The 21,872-nt window shown below is 34.6% G+C and overlaps 1 protein-coding gene across 1 annotated transcript; it reads left to right on the top strand.

The window, feature by feature from the left end:
- The first annotated feature begins 357 nt into the window (after positions 1-357).
- LOC131153689 (G-type lectin S-receptor-like serine/threonine-protein kinase At1g11410) lies at positions 358-11,586 on the top strand. The gene is made up of 8 exons (XM_058106139.1): positions 358-589; positions 762-893; positions 1,985-2,175; positions 2,425-2,623; positions 2,703-2,942; positions 10,908-10,917; positions 11,027-11,181; positions 11,252-11,586. The coding sequence occupies exons 1-8, from the start codon at positions 358-360 to the stop codon at positions 11,584-11,586; spliced, it is 1,494 nt and encodes a 497-aa protein (XP_057962122.1).
- The last annotated feature ends 10,286 nt before the right edge of the window (positions 11,587-21,872 follow it).

Genomic DNA, 21,872 nt, shown 5'->3' with positions numbered 1-21,872 from the left:
GAAAGATATGCAAGGGATTTCTTTACACCACACAGTTTTCCCCTTGACCTATGCTGTTTGACTTAATTCACATTTTCTGGTCTTCATTGACTCCCAGTGCCAAAATATATGCGATGGCCAGCATCCTAAATGCCTCCATCTTCTTTAGAATGGTGTTGGATGAATCTGGGTACATCCAACGGTGGCATGAGACCAATCAGAGATGGGTCGAGATTTGGTCTGCACCCAAGGATCGATGTGACAACTATGGATGGTGCGGTGTGAACAGTTATTGTGACCCGAATCAAAATTTAAATGAAAAGTGCAAGTGCCTGCCTGGGTTCAAGCCCAAGTCACCAAAGGACTGGTACTTGAGGGATGGTTCACCGGGTTGCAAAAGGAATGTGTGGGAACGAAGAAGGGTTTGTGAAGCTTGAATGGGTGAAGGTGCCTGACACGTCAGTGGCACGTGTGAACATGAACTTGAACGCAGAAACGTGTAAGGATAAGTGCTTGAGGAATTGCTCGTGCATAGAGTACACAAGTGCAGATAGCAAGGGTGGAGGGAGGGGTGCCTCACTTGGCATGGCGATTTGGTTGACACCAAATTGTATACAAGTGACAGTCAAAATTTGTACATTCGAGTCGACTCAATTGAATTGGGTAAGGTAGTATTGCTGGACTTACTATTTGCTTTAAGAAATTTTTTGATTTTTATTACAAAAATGAGATGACTTTTAAATTATGATTTGTTATTGATTGACATTTTTTATTTGTAATAGCAACGAAAAGAAAGAGTTCCAGTAGCATTAAGGGTACTAAGAGGATATTGGTGATTGTGACTGGATGTACTCTTTTGGTAGGGTTTCTTTTGGTTATATTTCACTTCTGCAAGAGGCATCCAAAGATTAGAGGTATCTATTTACAATGTTTTTTTTGTAAATCACTTTCTTATTGGTTAATACATATAACTAGCATAGTTAATTTATATTAATTTTTATGATTGAACCATACAAAGTGTTAGAAAATTTCTATAAAAAAAGATCCTTAACTTATTTTATGAACCATGATCATGTAAAGATAAGGAGAACAATTCAAATACATCTTACCATATTTCCATCGAGACAACCCAATTTTGATGCCATTAGATCTTCTTTCCTTGAACTACTTGATCTTCTTTCCTCTTGCTCACTTTTATGTTTGGTTTATGGATGTGGATTCTACCAAACTTAATTATTGAATGTTGAGAGGGACCAATAACCCTTTATATAGAAATCCATAAGTGACTTAATCAATCAAAGAATCATAAATACATGCATGTGACCTTTCCCCTCTTCTAAGATGATTATACATTGATTAAATATGATGAATTCTTTAATGATGCATTACTTATGGAGATTCATGTCCTCAGCCAATCCATTTCCATTATTTTAATGTATCTTGTTTAGGAGATTTTTCATTAATCATTATAGATACATGACTTTGGTCATTGTATCTTACATACCAATAAATAAGACACTTGACTTTGGTCAATTTACCATTATATGTTCATTAATAAGTTAAAGTATAGCTTAATATTAATTAATTATTTATATATAGGTGCACACACTATGAGATCATGAAGATCACCCACACATATAAAAATTTTCAACCCAAGGAGGATATGAAATATTAATATCATCAAATATTATAATAATGTTTCTTATCTTGGGTATCTTTTGGAAGTTTTATTTTGTTTTTCTTTTTGCTTTTAGTCTTGCATGGGGTGGTGTTCTGCAAAGTTGGTTAAACTAAACTTTGTTGATTTGTAGGTTGAGGAGGGAACTTTCTTTCTTTCTTTCTTTCATTTTCTTTTTTTTTTTGGTGTTGTTCTGTTGGGTAAATCCCTTGTTAAAAAATTGATTATCTACACTTCCCCTTTCGATCAAAAAATGGAAAGAAAGAAAATTTTATATTAGACTGATGATTGATATTAAGTCTTTTTGAATTTGTTTCTCTTAACTAGGCCATTGGGGAAATCAAAGTCACAAAAAAATGTTATTGTTCAATTTGGCCACAACACACAAGGACTATCCAAAAGAAGATGGACATGATGTGGGAGAAAGGAATGTCGATTTGCCATTTTTTAATTTAAGGGATACAAAATTTACAACAAATAACTTCTCGGACAAACTTGGGGAAAGTGGTTTTGGTGAAGTTTAAAAGGTAAATGCTTTATTTTTTTCTTCTTTTTTTTTTTCACTTGGATTACAATATTGTTGTATCTGTCTCCCTTATATATATTTTATTTTTGAGAAAGTAGATTCTGGTTATAAAGATAACCATTAATAGAATCTATTATTGTAATTAAGTAAAAGCTTGATATATCAATCGAAAAAATAGCAAAAAAAGATTAAGCTTTTGCCAATATTTATGAATTTATGGAAGTTTAACTTGCCTTTGTAGGGTCACGTATCCAATGGACAAGAAATAGCGGTGAAAAGGCTCTCGAAATGCTCAGGCCAAGGAGTTGAAGTATTCAGAAATGAAGTCTTGTTGATTGCCAGACTTCAACATAGAAATTTAGTAAAAGTTTTAGGTTGTTGCATTGATGGGGAAAAGACAATGCTAATCTACGAATATATGCCTAATAAAAGCTTGGACTCTTTCATTCTCAGTATGACTCCTTTAACATTTGTTGTTCCTCTCTTATAAAGAAACTCCAATTGATATGTAATTGTTCAATTTCATGGCAAATCATACTAGGAAGGCACTACTGGATTGGAAAAAGCGCTACGAAATTATCATTGGGAATGCTCGAGGCATTCTTTACCTTCATCAAGACTCAAGGTTAAGAATTATTCATATGGATTTGAAAGCTAGTAATATACTTCTTGATGGAGAGATGAACCCCAAAACTTCAGACTTTGGCTTGGCAAGAATATTTGGACGAAACCAAACTCAAGAAAATACAAATAGGGTATGTTGGCCTTACAAGGCTTAACATCCTATTTTGAGGCTAACAAACAAGTGGAACTTAACATATTTGATTGATTGATGATATTTCAGATCTCACATATGTGAAAGCAAGGTCAAGTACTCACAAAGATCAATTGAAGCTTATATCTCAAAGGAACATGATCACATGAAGCTTAAAGAATACTTAAAGGAATGGATGATATCTTAAAGCTTGACGACTATGAGACAATCAACTTGATATGAAAATTTGAAGAAATGATGGACTCAAAGCATGGACATGCATGAAGACTTCAAGAGATGAAGGATTTAGAATTTTAAGGAAATTTCATGTATGTACTTCAAGTAAATTCAATATGGATGCATGAAGCTTTTAGGATTAATTACTTGGACCTAAATACCTTTTAACATACTTCGAAAATATTTTTATAAGGTCATAAGTAGTCTCGAAAAGGTTAAAATTGTTTTTTTGGAATGAAAAGCACTAAAATGGGATTTTTCCAAATTCTGTTAATTTTTCTACATCCGTATTGATGAGCATTTTTATCTATCCAAAACTCATTATTTTAAAAAGTGTTCAACACGAAAGTTGTAGGATTTTCTCTTAGATTTCTTTTGAAACCAAGAAAGTTAAATTTGGGGCTATATAAAAAACGTTATCACCAAAATACAGAAGGGGGGTAAAAGCTGTCATCAACACAGTAAAGTTGTCTGGTCAGTCGGCTGACCAGAATGAATTGTGTTCAGTCAGCCGACTGACCAGTTAATAGAATTAATTTTTGGGAGACAGAAAGCACCCAGTCACCTGTCTAGTTGGCTGACCCTGTATATAGAACCTCCCTGTCACCTGGTCAGCCAACTAACCCTACAGAAATTTAAATTTTGACCTCTGACAGGAAAATTTTAAAAATTAGTTTTTAAATCTAAATGTTATGAAAACTTGGGGAATACTCCAAGTCACTATCAAGTAACATACTTTTTCAAGTCTATAAATAAGCCTCAAAGATCATTGAATGAACTAAGAACCAAGAACAAAATCAGCACTCAATACCCACTCAATTGTTCTCATCATTCAAAGGCTCTCAAGCTCACATAATGTGCACGAATTCAACTGAGTTTTTGTTGATCTTCTTTTACCGGAGTTGTGCTACAAATTCTAAATCTTTCAATCATTGAAAGAATTAATCGGTGATATACTTCGTTGAGCTTCAAGCTAAAATTCCATATTGTTATTTACTTTGAAGTATACTAGTTTGTAAATTGTACTAATCAGCTCTTTGTGTGAGCACTCTTTGTACACATCTATTGGTTGTATCTTTTGTAGTTCTTGGACGGTTTGAGGTGTTCAGATCGTTGTTTAAGCAAGGGAATATTGCTTAGAGAGGCGGGCTCTAGCCTAATTAGGGAATGATCGAACAAGGGGACATCGTTTGGAGAGGCGGGCTCTAGCCTACTGAAGGAGTGTGTAAAGGTTTTGTTCCGCCTGATAAAGGAACTGCGATAGTGGAACCCTTTGGTGGTTTGCCAAGGGCGAGGACGTAGGCTATGTTGAAGCCGAACCTCGTAAAATCTTGTGTTCCTCTCTCTTTTCCTTACTCTTTACTTTCAATACATATACAATTGCATGGAGGGTTTAATTGATAAACATAGAAACTACGTAATTTGGAAGTTAAATAAACTGAAGGTTCAATTTTGATTTGAGATTGCAGAAATCGAAAGGGAGTACGTTGGTTAAACCTTACTTTACGGAAACCATACGGGAGTACGTTACTTGGTTAAATACCCAAATATAAATTTATCAAGAGTTTATTTGAGTTCTAAATATTTGGAAAGAGTGATTGGATTTTATATTGAACATCATATTGAAGAAGTAAATTCATTAATACAGGATTTGATTCAAATTCACTACAGGGCTGCAAACCAAACAAAAACTAAAAGTTAAATTGTTTAAAGTTTGATATTGATTGGAGTGTGTTTATATTCCAAGAGTACTAAATCTTGAATGCTTTCATCATTCTAAATGGTGATGCAGTTATCTTAATCTCGACATGGTTGTTTTGCTTTCCAATTGTGTTTGTTTGGTTTTGATAGTGTGGTTGAAGATTGGATGTTTAATTAGTTGTGTTGTTGATTGTATAAAAGAAACCAAGTTATTGTGTGTTTGACAAATTAAACAAACAAGTCAAAGAATTGGTTAAACAATAAAAGAAGTTAAGCAATCTTAAAAGGAATTAAAAGAAAGTTTTTAAAATCCCAATTCACCCCCCTCTTGGGAAGCTATCCTAATTTCAATTGGTATCAGAGCGGGGTTATAACAAATCCTAACAAGTAGTTATAAAAAGATCTAATGGCACACTTAGGCGTAGCTCCCTTTGGAGAGGGATAATCTTCAACTAGGCCACCAATCTTTTATGGACACAACTATACATTTTGGAAAAATAGAATGCAAATATACCTTCAAACCATGGATTGGAAAGCTTGGGAGGTTGTCATGGAAGGTGATCAAAATCCCACTAAGATAGTTGATAGAAAACAAGTCCCTAAGGAGAAAATTGATATGACAGACTTAGACTATAAGATGCTGTAAGTAAATTCTAGTGCCATGAATACTCTATATTATACTTTAAATGCCAATGAATTTGATAGAATAATGGCTTGCAAATTAGCTAAAGAGATATGGGACAAACTAGAAGTAACATATGAAGGAACTATAGATGTTAGGGATAATAGGATCAATATGCTTACAAGTGAATACGAAACCTTTAGGATGAATCCGTATGAATCCATATCTAATATGTTTACTAGGTTCACTCACATAATCAATTCCCTAAATGCACTAGGAAAAACCTACACTACTTATGAGATCTTAATGAAAATTCTTAGAGGGCTGCCACCTAAATGGGAACCAAAAGCCACTGTCGTAATAGAAGGAAGAAATCTGAAAGTCACTTCCTTAGATGAGCTTATAGGTTCTTTACTCACATACGAAATGGCAATGAATGAAAAGAGTGGTAAAAGCAAAGCCCAAGAAACAATAGCCTGTAAACCTTAAAAGAAAACTCAAGTAGTGAAATGGATGAAGATGAAGAAGCCTTCATATCTAAAAAGCTAGCAAGGATACTAAGAAGGATAAACAAATTTAAAAGAAGAAGCCAAGACTCCGAATCAGATGAAGAAGGAGAAGAAATTAGAAAAAGTAAATCAAAGAATAAAACTCCTAAATGTTATAATTGCAACAAAGTTTGACATATTAAACCAAAATGTCCACAACTAAACAAAGAGTCTAAGAAGAAAAAGAAAAAGACCATGAAAGCCACTACTTGGGACATAATGAGCACAAGTAGTTCAAAATGTGAATTAAGTGACCAAGAGGTCACTTATACTTGCTTTATGGCTTAGGACGATGAGGAAAGCTCTTCAACCAAAGCCTTGGATAATTCTTGTTGTAATTCATCTAGTGAATCCAATGATGAGGGTATGCCATCTTATGATGAACTACAAAATGATCTATTCAAAGTACATAAGATACTTATCAAAGTAAATAAACAAAATGCTTCATTGAAGAATAAGAATGAATGATTAATGAAAGGGTTAGAATCCCTTAGAAATGCTTAAAGAGAAAAGGATTCCAAGATTAAGAAAATAGAAAATAAGTATGAAGCTAAAATAAGAGAAATAGAAACTAAAACTCTTGCTAAAAAAGAAAACAAGTTGAAAATCAAGAAATTAGAAAGCAAGAATAAACAAATGATAGAAGACCTTCTATCCCTATCCTCTATGGTATATGAGAAAGATATATATATTTCTGAATTAGAGGATAGAATCAGAAAATTATCTCTAGAGTTAGAGAAATCATTAAAGAAAATTGACAACAAGAAAGAGATGGAGATAAACGATCTCAAGAGTCAAATCAAAGATAAAGATAAGATCATTTATAACTTCACTAAAGGAAAAGAAAATTCTTGATAAGATGATTGGTTCACAAAGAATGTCAACGAACAAAGAAGACATTGGTTTCAATGGAATTGAAAATAAAAGGAAAAAGAATATGTACATGAGATATTTCTCAAAAGGATCCAAAGACTATGCAAACACGTCTTTTAATGCCTACACTAACGCCATATGCTATCAATGTAAGAAAAAGGGGCATATAAAGTTTGAATGTCCTTTTAAAAGAAAGGGTGTTAAAACAAAACAAGTATGGAAGATAAAAGAAACATCCCTTGTGAAACCTACCAGACCCAAAAAGGTATGGGTGCCAAAAGTGAAATAATAACTTCATACAAACATAAAGAAAATGGCATTGTTGGTCCAAAATCATAGGATGATTTTTTTTTACAAGGCTTAAACTTAAGAAAATATTAAGAAAATATCGAATTAAGCTTATTACATAAGTATCTTAATTAAGAAGAAGATATTCGAGAATGAAAGCCTATATACTACATGCTTACATGCCTATATGATATGCTCCCTGTTTATGTGATGTGCTGATATGCTATATGCTACATGACTTGACTTATATTGATAATTTATGGCTCACTATATTGAAATTTTGAGCATGAGATTATTGCGTATAAGCATGAATTTTGATATGAGATTAATTCTTGACCATGCATGCTATTGATGAATCATATAGACAAACTTACTACTTTTACTATTGATATCTATGAGCGATGAAAGATATAACAGTTATATTGCATGGTATCCATAAGCTATGCATGATGTGATAATGATTTTGGTATCTATAAAGTATTTTTGGCATCACATTAAAAAAATTTTAATTGGTATCAAAATTTAAAAGCTCATTTAGTATCACAATCTAAAAATTCAATTTGTCTTTGAGTATGACAAGTATGATTATGTCTATGAGCATGGTATGACATTGATGATATTAGCATGACGTTGATATTTGATACATGACATGATTAAATGTTTTGAAACATGCGATGATAAATACAAAGTTGGTAACAAAACTGAATGTATTGAATTCAGGAGGAGTTATGACCTACTACTTATATTATGATAATTTCCCTATTAATCAATTGATGTCATGAATTAAATTTAAAATTTAAAATTGGTATCATAAAATCATCAATTGGTATCTTGAATAATATCAAAGGGGGAAAAAGTTGTTAGTAAAGATACTACATTCTATACATGTTATATTGAAAAATAATAACTTGAGTGTGTACATATGGTTGATATGTATGATATGCTCAAAATGTGTTGTTATTTTGTTTCTCTTTTTGATTGATGTCAAAAGGGGGAGATGTTTTAAGAAAAAATTGAGCATGAATATCAAAAGGAGGAGAAATACTTGATAATGATGAAGTATTGATGAAGTGATGAGCGTGATTGAAAAAGAGTTTTTGAAGTTAATATTGATCTTGCAAATATTGTTAAGATGATGCTAATTGAAAGGGGGAGTCTTTTTAAGGTTCACTCCTATTTTTACACATTGTTTGTCATCATCAAAAAGGGGGAGATTGTTGGTCTTACAAGGCTTAACATCCTATTTTGATCCTAACAAACAAGTGGTACTTAACATATTTGATTGAGGGATGATATTTCAAATCTCACATATGTAAAAGCAAGGTCAAGTACTCACAAGGATCAATTAAAGCTTATATTTCAAAGGAACATGATCATATGAAGCTTAAAGAATACTTAAAGGAATGGATGATATATTAAAGCTTGATGACTATGAAAGGATGAACTTGATATGAAAGCTTGAAGAAATGATGGACTCAAAGCATGGACATGCATGAAGACTTCAAAAATGAAGGATTTAGAATTTTAAGGATATTTCATATAAGTACTTCAAGTAAATTCAATATGGATGCATGAAGCTCTTAGGATTAATTACTTGGACCTAAATACCTTTTAACATACTTCGAAAATATTTTTATAAGGTCATAATTGTCTTAAAAAGGTTAAAATTGTTTTTAAAAGCACTAAAATGAGATTTTTCCAAATTCTGTTAATTTTTTTACATCCGTATTGACGAGCATTTTTATCTATCCAAAACTCATTATTTTAAAAAGTGTTCAACACGAAAGTTGTAGGATTTTCTCTTAGATTTCTTTTGAAACCAAGAAAGTTAAATTTGGGGCTATATAAAAAACGTTATCACCAAAATACAGAAGGGGGGTCAAAGCTATCATCAACACAGTAAAGTTGTCTGGTCATTTGGCTAACCAGAATGAATTGTGTTCAGTCAGCCGACTGACCAGTTAATAGAACTAATTTTTGGGAGACAAAAAGCACCCAGTCGCCTGTCCAGTTGGCTGACCCTATATAAAGAACCTCCCCGTCGCCTGGTCAGCCAACTAACCCTACAGAAATTTAAATTTTGACCTCTGACAGGAAAATTTTAAAAATTAGTTTTTAAATCTAAATGTTAGGAAAACTTGGGGAATACTCCAAGTCACTTGGGGATCAAGTAACATACATTTTCAAGTCAATAAATAAGCCTCAAAGATCATTGAATGAACTAAGAACCAAGAACAAAATCAGCACTCAATACTCACTCGATTGTTCTCATCATTCAAAGGCTCTCAAAATCACATATTGTGCACGAACTCAACTGAGTTTTTGCTGATCTTATTTCATCAGAATTGTGCTACAAATTCTAAATCTTTCAATAATTGAAAAAATTATTCGGTGCTATACTTCTTTGAGCTTCAAGTTAAAATTCCATATTGTTATTCACTTTGAAATATACTAGTTTGTAAATTGTACTAATGAGCTCTTTGTGTGTGCACTCTTTGTACACATCTATTGGTTGTATCTTTTGTAGTTCTTGGACAGTTTAAGATGTTCGAAATGTTGGCTAAGCAAGGGGATATTGCTTAGAGAGGTGGGCTCTAGCCTAATTAAGGAGTGGCTGAACGAGGGGACATCGTTTGGAGAGGCGAGCTCTAGCCTACTGAAGGAGTGTGTAAAGGTTTTGTTCCGTCTGGTAAAGGAACTGCGATAGTGGAACCCTTTGGTGGTTTGCTAGGGGTGAGGACGTAGGCTGTGTTGAAGCCAAACCTCGTAAAATCTTGTGTTCCTCTCTCTTTCCCTTACCCTTTACTTTCAGTACATATACAATTGCGTGGATGGTTTAATTAATAAACATACAAACTACGTAATTTGGAAGTTAAATAAACTTAAGTGATTACACGTCAAAACTGCGTAATTGGACATCTTAACCCGGGCTTTACGATTTATATTTTTTAATTAAATGTCCAAAATTGTCCAATATTTTAATAAAGTGCCAAAATCATCATAGCCCTTGGGCTTAATATTACACGACGTAACTCCTATGCTTGGGATAGCTTTTGAGCTGCTCATTTTTCGGGTGAGTCATTAAGGGTCAATTTTGATTCAGGATTGCGGAAACTGAAAGGGAGTACGTTGGTTAAACCTTACTTTGCAAAAACCATACGGGAGTACGTTACTTGGTTAAACACCCAACGATAAATTTAACAAGAGTTTATTTGAATTCTAAATATTTGGAAAGAGTGATTGAATTTTATATTGAACATCATATTGAAGAAGCAAATTCCTTAATACAGGGTTTGACACAAATTCACTACAGGGCTGCAAACCAAAAAAAAAAACTGAAAGTTAAATTGTTTAAATTTTGATATTGATTGGAGTGTGTTTATATTCCAAGAGTACTGAATCTTGAATGCTTTCATCAATCTAAACAGTGATGCAGTTATGTTAATCTTGACTTGGTTATTTTGCTTTCCAATCGAGTTTGATTGGTTAGGATAGTGTGGTTGAAGATTGGATGTTTAATTAGTTGTGTTATTGATTGTATAAAAGAAACCAAGTTATTGTGTGTTTGACAAATTAAACAAACAAGTCAAAGAATTGGTTAAACAATAAAAGAAGTTAAGTATTCTTAAAAGGAATTAAAAGAAAGTTTTTAAAATCCCAATTCACCCCCCTCTTAGGAAGCTATCCTAATTTCAGGGTAGTTGGGACATTGTAAGTTTAACCAACCTCTTCAGTTTGCACTTAGAATATAATACGTATATTAAAGAAAACGATGAATATTTGAAAAGAATTTTAATTTGAATTCTACCATAATGGGCAGCGATTATATGTCACCAGAATATGCACTAGATGGTCTCTTCTCAATGAAATCAAACATCTTCAGATTTGGAGTTTTACTATTAGAGATCATTAGTGGCAAGAAGAATTTTACTTCTTACAATGATGATCCACTCTCAAATTTAATAAAACATGTGAGTCCATCATAGATGTACATTTTAGCATTCTATATTGCAAAAGTTTTCTTTACATTTTTTTAAAGGAAAAGTTGTAACTTTTCTAACGTGGGACTTGTGGAGTGAAGATAGAGTTTTAGAGATAGTTGATTGTTCAATGGGCAATTCTTGGCAAGAGCTTGAAGTTTTAAGATGTATCCAAGTTGGGCTCTTATGTGTTCAAGGTAACGATGTGGATAGGCCAACCATGTTAACAATTGTTTTCATGTTAAGCAATGAAGTAGCTATTCCTTCTCCAATTAAAACAACTAGCATTTGTTGTCAAAGGCCCCATGTCAAGTACATGTTCCAAAAACGAGATGACAATTACAATGATTGGTCCCCGATAGAATATCCATGTCTATCTAAAAGCTACTTATATCGATGAAATTATGATTATGGTTAGTTTATACCCCAAAATTATATGAACTACTGACACTTTTTATGCTTTTTTTTAATAAAAGAATATATATTTATGATTGATAATACATTATTCAAAAGATAGCTTTGTTCCACAATAGGCAGATTGATTTTACATAGAAGAAAATATATATGTTGTTGCAACGTCTTGGGAGCGAGGTGCCCTGGGAGAGCTAGGGGAATGAAAATAGTGTTATTTTCTAGAAAAATTGAAAATTTAGAGTCACCATTAACCTATTTTTCTTAGTGCTGTTAGAACATCTAATTACTACTCAATTAAAAATAGTATTGGTCTGCGTATGCCAAGATCGCGATCGGGAGTTCGGTTATGTGAGGGGAAGGTACTTGCACCCCCTACACACCCGTTCTATGAACGGTACCTAATTAACTAAGAATTATTCCTGAATTGAATTTTAATAACCTTTTAGTTTACTCCTTTTAAAAAAAAAAACAAATAAATTGACAAATATATACAATTAAATAAACAAACAAATATACACATTTTTTATAGAATATAATAAAAGAAATGGGTGTGAAATGGCCCCCAAAAGAAGGGACCTCGTTAGATCCCCCCCCCCCCCCTCTCAAAACTAACACAAGTGAGGCGTGAAATGGCCATTACCCTTTTTATAATCATAGGAACACACCCACTTTAAAAATTGAGAAAATCTTTTAAGAAAATACTCCTAGATTTTTCCGAAGTTTTGTAAAAATTTTTAAAACATTTTTGACATTTTTCTAAAATTTATAGGAGGTTTTTAAAGGTTTTTCTCATATATTTTTTTCAAGTCAAAATAATTTAAAATATTTTTCCTAACCTCAAAATTAATTTTTCAAAATTTTTCTAATTTTTATAATTTTTTTTGGATTTTTCTCAATTTTAAAATTAAATAAATAAAATAATAACAAAAATAAATAGGAAAATAAATGGACCAGTTCAACTGGTCTGAACCGAGTGAACTAGTTCAGGGGGAAGGGGTCTGGGTCAATGAACCTGGCCATGTGTCTGCTCCAAATGTGGACACATGGCCTGGTTATATATACATATATACATTCATTGGAGAGCACGAGGTGACATCACCTCGGACATGTGTTGACAACTGAGTGGATTGGGTTGATGACCACTAACCAGTGATGTGGCAAGATTTGGGCAATCTTGAAGAAATACAGATCAGACGGTTTCAGAGCGACCACGCCATACTTGAGGTGTGCGAATGAAAGCTTACCAAGTATCACCCATCAGTGGTGACACGAGGTCTAGGAAGCACTCATATAAAAAGTAAATTTTTCATTCTTCGCCATTTCTTCATTCCTCTCCTCTCTCTATCTCTCTCTCTTTCTTCTCCTGAATACTCTCCTCTCTCCCTCTTGTTCTCTCTTTACATGCGAGCATCCTGAACCCCCTAATTCCGAGTCTCCTAACTCTCTTCATTTCTTTCTACTGAGTCCTCTATTTTCTCTCTCTGGTCAAATAATAACCTTCCCTACTCTGGTTCTTATTTTCACGAAGGATTGAAACCCTAAACCGAAACCCTCAATCTCTCTCTCCCTTTATTTCTCAACGAGGACCCATGGGTTCTTTAGGTTTCTTTTCTAGTGGTTCAATCTTGAGATCCAAGAGGGATCTAATTAAGGATCCTACAATGGTGAGCATCTACGGAGTTGACACGAACTCAAAATATAAGTATACCCTTTCGATCATGTTTTTCTTTTTGGGTCCTATGAATGTATGTGATTTGCGTGCTATTGTGTGTGAGTAATCTTGTGTTTAGAGTGCTGGACTGATTTTGGGCTTGATGATTTGTGTATATGTGTTTTGGTTTTGGATCTAAGGATTTGTGTGCGTGATTTGGTTTTGGATCTATTGGCTTAAGTGGTTGATTCCAGAGTTCGTGATGGCCTCTGGATTTGGGGGTCTTTGAGTTGCAAATTAATGAGATGATCCTTTGTTGGCTTAGGCAAGACAAACCCCACCCTGTTTTGTGGGCTTTTGAGGGGTTTTTCTTGAATGGGTTTGGGCTTGGTTTTAACTCATGAAGGTACGGGCCTGAAGCTTGGGCCCAGTTTTGGTTTTAAAAGATATGGGCTTTGGGTATTGGACTTTGTTTTAAAAAAAAAATTTTGGGCCTAGGTTTAGTTTTTTTTTTTTTTTTTAAATGTGGGCTTTGGACTTTAGTGTTAAAAATTTTGGTTTGGGCCTAGATTGTTTTAAAAGGCGTATGGGCTTTGAGTTTTGAAAATGGGTTTGGGCCTTGGTTGTTTTAAAAGACGTATAGGCCTTTGGGTTTTGAAAATGGGTTTGGACTTGGTTTTTTTTAAAAGGATTGTGGGCTTTGGTTTTAAATGGTGTGATTTGGGTTGTTTGAAAAATGTGGGCTTTGGATCTTGAAAAAGGTTTGGGATGCGTTGCTTTAAATTTAAAAGATGGGTAGGCTTTGGGTTTAAGTGGTGTGATTTAGGCTGCGAGTTCCCAACATGGGTGGTAAGCTCGCCAAGGCTTGGATCCTTAACTATCAAAAATAAAATTTATATTACCTAACAAATGCCAAGTTTAATAGAAAGTGGGTAAGTCGAGTGTCGATCCATGGAGACTTAAAGCGCAGTTATTAAGCTACTTCCAAATTATTTTTCTATAACCTTGTACAAAAGAGAAATAAAGGATGGTATTTTGCAATGGGTGTATTCTAACAATCTACCATAAAGCAATTTAAATAAAATAAAATAAATCTTTGTTACCCTATTCCTACAAAGCAATGTTGGGGTCTGAATCAGATGGTGGACGCCATGCCTCAGACTATGCTCCTTCAAACTTCAATATAAGTACTAACCCAATTGGGCCAAAGCAGGAGAGGGGCGATCGAGGACATAGGGTAGCAAGGGTGCACCAACCGTCCGTAGCATGGTCGGGAACCGGAGTGTTGGCCTAATAAGGCTTACAATTCTTAGTTTGATGATAAAAAATCAATAATATGTTTAATATGTTTCAAGTAAAATTTTTTTCAAGAAAGTGACAAAGCCCAAGTCCATAAAGAAGCCTATGGATTACAAAGAATTCTTGAAAAACACAAGTATAGTTTATGGATTACAAACAATCCTTGAAGAACACAAAGAAAAGCTTATGGATTATAAAGAGCATGAGCAATAAATTATACTGGTGAAAAGCTCAAATAAAAGATTGAAACAACAAAGATGATGGAAGAACAAGATTGAAGATTAAAGAATTATATTTTAGGATGTTCTTAGTGTTAGTACTTCAAAGGTTAAACTCAAATATAAAGTGGCTTGAACCTTATAGAAAATCAAAAATATTTTTTTAAACATACATACTCTAAAAAGTTTTTAATTTAATAAATAAAAAGGCTTAAGAAGAGAAGATTTTTTAAACCATGTTTTTAAACATATTTATTTCAAAATATTTGGAAATGAATTTTAGGAATCTTTGGGAGTAATGGATGGTTTCTAAAAACATCTATAAATAGTCAAAAGTTTCAAAGGTTTAAACAATATGATCATAGAGGCAATATTGAAAGGTTTTTGAAATTAAGCAATTCTCAAAAGTTTGAGATCCAGAAATCTTCAAAATTTTCAGATCTAAAAATCTTCAAAAGTTTCAGATCTAGAAATCTTCAAAGTTTAAGATCAAGCAACCTTCTAGATTTTTAGATCAAGCTATTTTTCAAAGGTTTTTAGATCAAGTGATTTTCAAATATTTAAATTTCTCAAAGTATCTAAAATTTTCTTGTGCTTAAACTTTTTGATCTGATATTGATTTATATTTTTGAAGCAAAGCTTTAAAAAATCAGAATCTTTCATTTTCTTTGAAAAATCATTTGGTAATTCATACTAAGCGTTGAGCTTCAAATTTCTTATATTTGAATTACTTTGGAGTATAAGTGAGCTGATCATTGTACTAATCTACTCTATTGTGAGAGTTCTCTTTTGTACACAAATTTCTTTATCATCATTTTTAAACGATTTAGAGTTGTTGAATCGTTGGACCAAGCAAGGAGTTATTGTTTGGAGAGGCGGGCTCTAACCTGACAGAAGGAGTGGTTGTAAATTGGTATTGTTCTACCAGGTAACGGAACTGATATAATGGAATCCTTTGGTGTTTTGCCAAAGGTGATGACTTAGGCTATGTTGAAGCCGAACCTCGTAAAAATCTTGTGTCTTTCTCTTTGCTTTACTTTATATTATTTACTTGCTATTGTGGTATGATTTAAATGTACAGGTTGCAGATTCTTAAGTGAGAAAGAAACAAAGGTACTTGATATTTAGAAAGTACGTTTTGATTAATCATTTGGGGAAACCCAAAAAGGGAGTACGTTGGTTAATTTGCTGAAATCTTGATCAAGTAAAGTGCATACTAAGAGTTTATAGAAAAATCAACTAAAGCTCTAATATTTTTGGTTGAGTGATTGAATTACGTTGATTTCATTAATTGACTTGTGAATTTAAATTTCAATATTTTTAAGTGTAGTTATCATTTGTGAACACCTCTACGGTTCCGTAGCCAACTATTTCCCTCTGACTGATACATAGTAGTGCTTATCCTTGTCTACAATCTTTCATAAAAAAACATAGCAAGTAAATGGAAAGCAGTAAATTGAAAGAAGTAAAGGAGAAAGCAAATAAAAAGATCATCCCTTTAGTATTCAAAACTTCTGTCACTAATGCCAGAAGGTACAAGAGAGTGATCGTACAACATACACAGATAAAACATGAACATTAACGATTGTCAAAGGTCATCAAACACTTCATGCACACACCGAAACAAGAATTGAAAAATATGCTACTCCTAATCTAACTTGACTCTCAATGACATCTTAAGTTTGTCACTAACCTAAGAGAGGCCAAAGAGGAACGTAGAGCTCGTGTTCATCGCAAATACTTATAGGCTCTAAGGTTTAAAAGGTTTGTTTCATAGTTTAAGAAAGTCTACAGTGTATCTCACATAGAAGATCATCGCTGTTGACCAAGTCGCCCCTATGTCTTTCTTGTGCGTGCCTTTGTAAGAACCCGATCCGTGAGATCTGGAATAAATAAATAGGAATAAAGGAAACATAGTAAATTGAGCAGGCTTCATCAACGAAGCCTGAGTTCATTGACGAAGGCCCTTGTAATACTCAACAACGAAATGCAGAGGCTCGTCGACTGCAAGAAGTCGAGAGGTTTCGGGAACCAGGAAATCTCAAGCTCGTCGACGAGGCCACCACTTCGTCGACGAATGCCCTTCATTGACTCATCGATGAAGAAGCCACCTCATCGGCAAGGTTAGCCAAGTCAAAGGGCTATAAATATTTTTTTTCCATTGCTTTTTAACTAAGTAATCAAAAATCCTCTCTCTCTCTCTCTCTTTCTCTCTCTCTAAGATCTCGAATCCCACTCTCTCTCTCTCTCTCTGGATTTCTTCGTCGTACATTGTTAGAATCGACCATCCGACGTTACTATGAGGATTAGGGAAGGATTCTCTTCGAGATTTGTGGAATGGATCTTCGTTTCAAGCGTTTTCGGGTTTTGACCCAAAATCAAGGTAAGGCTCAGTTTTCATTTCCATTTTGGTAGTTTTGTAGGGAATGGAATTGTGAGTATGTTTTGTACTGTGATTTATAGGTTTTGGGAACTTGGTTCTCGATTTAGGAGTCGTAGAGTTCGGGTTTGGATATTTGGAGAAAGGTAAAGGTATTCTGTTTATATCGGTTGTTTTCTAAATTGGATTTGGTAGAACTGTGGTTTACGGTTCTATGTGTGTTTTGACTACTCATTTGGAGAAATCTAACAGGTAAAATTGTGGGTTTTTTACGTTACAGTTTTGGGAAAGCGGGGGCATTGGGTTGCATCTTTGGTTTCATTGAAAAACCATGGATATATGGTTATATATATTGTGTTATAGAGATAGTCATTCTTTGACTTGTTTTAAACTGTATTTGGAAATCATAATTGTTGAGATTACCAAATGAGTGTGGATTGAATTGTTATATGAACATGCTTGATTTGTGATTTTCTAAAATGAGAAATAGGAACGGGGTTCCGAATTGTTCCAAGTTGTGAAAGAGTGTTCAGCTCTATGTTTGAGGGTATGAAATACCACCTGCCAGTGGCAGGAGTGTCCGGCTTTATATCTGAGGGCGTGGGCCTTACCGGTTGATCATCGAAGGGTGTGGATCCACCAGTTGTATCGGTATGATGCCATGGGAACCTGGGCCTACGCCATGTGTTGGGGATGCCGTGTAATGCAGGCCGACTTTGGGCCGAAGGGTGTGATGACACCGCGTTACTTGATTGTGTGTGTGTGTGTGTGTGTGATAAGCACTATACTGGAACTGTTTTGTGAAAAATACTAGAACTGCATTGAATTGTGTATGTTCTATGTCATGATAACACTCATATGTCACACACTGATATAACTTGTATCTTCCTTACTGAGAGGTGTTTCACCCCTATCATACGTACATGTTTTTCAGGTCCTTCAAGTAACCGGAACTAGTGTCCTTGTGTGGGAGCGTAGTGGTTGGTGTACTGCGGGAAGTACTTGTGTAAGTACTAGGACTATATTGGGTTAATGTTTTAGGTTTTGGCTGGCACCTGGGTTTATGTTTTGTATTATGGAGCTTAGACTCTGTTTGTATGGACTCTGGTATGGTACCATGTATGTATAGAAAGAACAATTTCTGCTACCTATATTTCATGAATCTGAATGGGTATAGGGTATACAGAAACCCAACCGGGTCCAACCCTCTTTCATTATTGTATCATTTGTGTTTTATATGATATAGGGACATGTTAGGTTACTAATTCACCTCTGTGTCCCATTACTGGGTTTGGGCTGTGATAGCCTTGGTCGAGACTCATGGGAAATTAGGAGTTCAAATCTTCAATGTCTTCAACTGCGCCGTGCCTCAGGGTCTTGCTGGTCGAGTTGATCATCAAGACTTGCAAAAGCTCGATCTTTAGGAAATCTTAGGACCTCGACATAGCCACCCCTCAAAGTCTCTTGGTCGAACACTTCGTCAAGGCCTTCAGTAATTCTGATCTCTTTTTAGGCTCAGTATCTCGACGTAGTCACCTTGAAGAGTCACTTGGTCGAGGACTTGGTCGAAGCTTGCCGCATTTTGATCCTAATATGAACCTTGGAGTTTGCGAGTAAAGACTTGGTTGCCCCTTATGCTTCTAGTCACACCACATGGTCGCGCATCATCTTCTTATCTCTTGATGATTTGAAGCTTCAAGAGCTTGGCTGAGCATTTGATCTGACCTTTGAGTCCTCCAAATCCTCCTTGGCTTTTCATAATGTCTAATTCCATGGTTTTAATCTGTTTTTCTTGAAAAGACAAACAAACCTTGCATAGCTCTAAACAATAATAACTCTGGGCAAATGCATAGTAAAATGAGGATAAACAAAGATAAATGAGGGTCTAAAATCATGCATTTTAGGGACTCATCACAACCCCCAACTTATACTTTGCTAGTCCTCAAGTAAAGCAAAATCTAAAAAAACTACCAAATCCTGCCTACCTCCTCTTTCGTGGGAAACACGGTTGCATTTACCATATGCAATAAGGCTTTAAACCCCTAGGTTGATCCTAGTGGATGAGTTCTAGTCTCGTGAAGGTTTCCTGGGTGATACCCACAAATTCCACCTCCGTGAATCATGAAATAAAGTTGCATGCAACAAAAATTATACTAGTTTACATATAAGAATATATCCTGATTACATCCATGCCCTTTCATACATGACTCCATTATACACACACTCCGCAGCAATTGATCCATGCAAGTTTCAACAATATACAACCATTATTAGCAAGCATAACTCACAGAGAATCAACTAGCGATTGCAATTTAGAGCTAATATTATCATGTAATCTCATGTATAAATAGATTATATCACAAGGCATGTGTAAAGTGCGTGATTTGTCACACTCAGGATATCCTTAGACACCTACAGAACGGTCGTCCTAACTTAGCATGTAACGACCCAGAAAATACTGATATTTAAATAGTAAAGAGAGAGAAAAGTGGAAACAGGGTTTCGTCGAGGAATTATAATTTTAAGGAATTACCAAAATTCGTCGACAACTATAGGGTTTCGTCAAGGAGTACATAATGAAATTCGTTGATGAATACAGGGCCTCGTCGATGAGAAAATACCGAGACGGGTTTTGGAGCAGCCTGAATTTCATCGACGAATACAAGGCCTTGTCAACAAATTTATTAAAAGTGTTGGCTTTATGGGAGGTCAGCAGTCAACCCTGTTGCGAGGGATCGTAGCAGTGGACCCCAGCTCGACAGTGCTTGGTGTGCCAGCCCGTCAACACCCCTTCTTAGAATTGGTGCAGCCCCTCATGTCCACCCGATGCTTAGTGCGGGGCTCTACGCTACTGTTTAAAGGAAAAGGTTGCGCCCCTTCCACCACCAATTGGTTTTAGAAGAACTGGTAGCGCTTGATCCTGACAAGTGGTATCAGAGCAAAGTCACGGGTTTGAGCGCTCCCAGGGTAGCTGATGGGGGGGTGATTGTTGGCTTTATGGGAAGTCAGCAGTCAACCCTGTTGCGAGGGATCGTAGCAGTGGACCCCTATTGTTGGCCTTACAAGGCTTAAAATCTTGTTATCTTGTTTTGATGCTAATAAACAAGTGAAATTTAATGTATTTGTGTGAGTAATGATATTTTAGGGTTTATATATGTGAAAGTAAGGTCAAAGTACCCACAAGGATCAAATATGATGGAAGCAAGGTCAAAGTGCTGACAAGGATCAAATGAAGCTTAAATGAGCCAAGACATGAATTACTTGTTGAAGTTCATGAGGACATGAATAAGATGTTGAAAGCCAAGGCACATTAAAGTCAAAAGATCCAAAGAAAGGCAAATTAAGAAAGCTTAAAGAATATGAAAGCTTGAAGAAAAGATGGATTCAAGCCAAGGACAAAGCATGAAGACTCAAGAACTTAGAATGTTAATATTTTAGAAGTCTCATGTAAGTGCTTTAATGTTTAAAATATCGTTTGAAATATTTTGAAGCTCTTAGGGTAACTTCTTAGACCTAGATACTTTTTAAAATACCTGAATAATATTTTTATAAGGTCAAAAATTATTTTAAAAAAGGTTAGAATCATTTTTGAAATAAAGAGCACCAAAAAGAATTTTTCCCAAATGTTGTCAGTTTTTATACATCCGCATTGAGGTGAATTTTTCTCTATAAACAACTCATTATTTTAAAGAGTGGTAAATATTAAAGTTGTAGGATTTTCTCTTAGCTTTCTTTTGACACCAATAACACCTAATTTGAAGTTATACAAAAAAGGTTATGGCCAAAACACTAAAATAGGGTCACTGCTATCAGACATTTAAAAAACTATTCAACGAGTAAATTTTTAAAATTCTAATGTTTTAAATTGTAGCCGTTTGAACCTTAAATATTCTAATAAATAGGGAAATTCTTAAGGAAACTTTTGCAAGTTTGAAAGCCTATAAATACATGGTTTTGCAAAACAATAAAAAATATGCTAAATTTGAAAAATCTATTTTGAGAAGCTGAAAGTACTTTTGTTCTTCCTAAGTTCTTTTACTCACTCATTGAAAAATTCTTTTTCTGAGAATTCTGAAGTGCTGATCCCTCTTCCTTTGAACTCCTACTGCTAATCCTCTTCTAAGAAGGATATTGGTGAATTCTACACTTGAGCTTCATTCTATTTCCTATTGATATTTTACATTTAAGTATATAGTGTTGAAATTGTACTAACTTGTTCTTTGAGAGAGTATACTTATACGCAGATTTTATCTTATGTTTCTTGTAGTTCATTGATGTTCCAAGGTTTTTGGATCGTTAGCTAAGAAAGGGGATATTACTTAGAGAGGCGGACTCTAGCCTATGTAAGGAGTGATCGAACGAGGGAATATCGTTTGGAGAAGGCAGGCTCTAGCCTTAACCAAGGAATGTTGTAATCGTTTTTGTTCCACCCGTCAACAGAACAGGTTTAGTGAATCCTTTGGTGGTTTGCCAAAGGTGAGGACGTAGGCTGGGCATAAGCCGAACCTCGTAAAAATCTCTGTCTCACTCTCTCTTTCCCTATTCTTTATTTTCAATACATATTTAAATTGCATGGATGATTTAAATTGAAAATCAAATATACTATGCATATTTGGAAATCAAGTAAACTTAAAGATTAATTTTGATTTGGGTTGCGGAAACTGAAAGGGAGTACGTTGGTGAAACCATATCTTGCGGAAACCATACGGGAGTATGTTTCTTGG

The sequence above is a fragment of the Malania oleifera genome, chromosome 4 (assembly GCF_029873635.1).
Source record: "Malania oleifera isolate guangnan ecotype guangnan chromosome 4, ASM2987363v1, whole genome shotgun sequence".
Taxonomy (NCBI): Eukaryota; Viridiplantae; Streptophyta; class Magnoliopsida; order Santalales; family Ximeniaceae; genus Malania; species Malania oleifera.
This window is presented reverse-complemented; position numbering and strand designations above follow the sequence as displayed.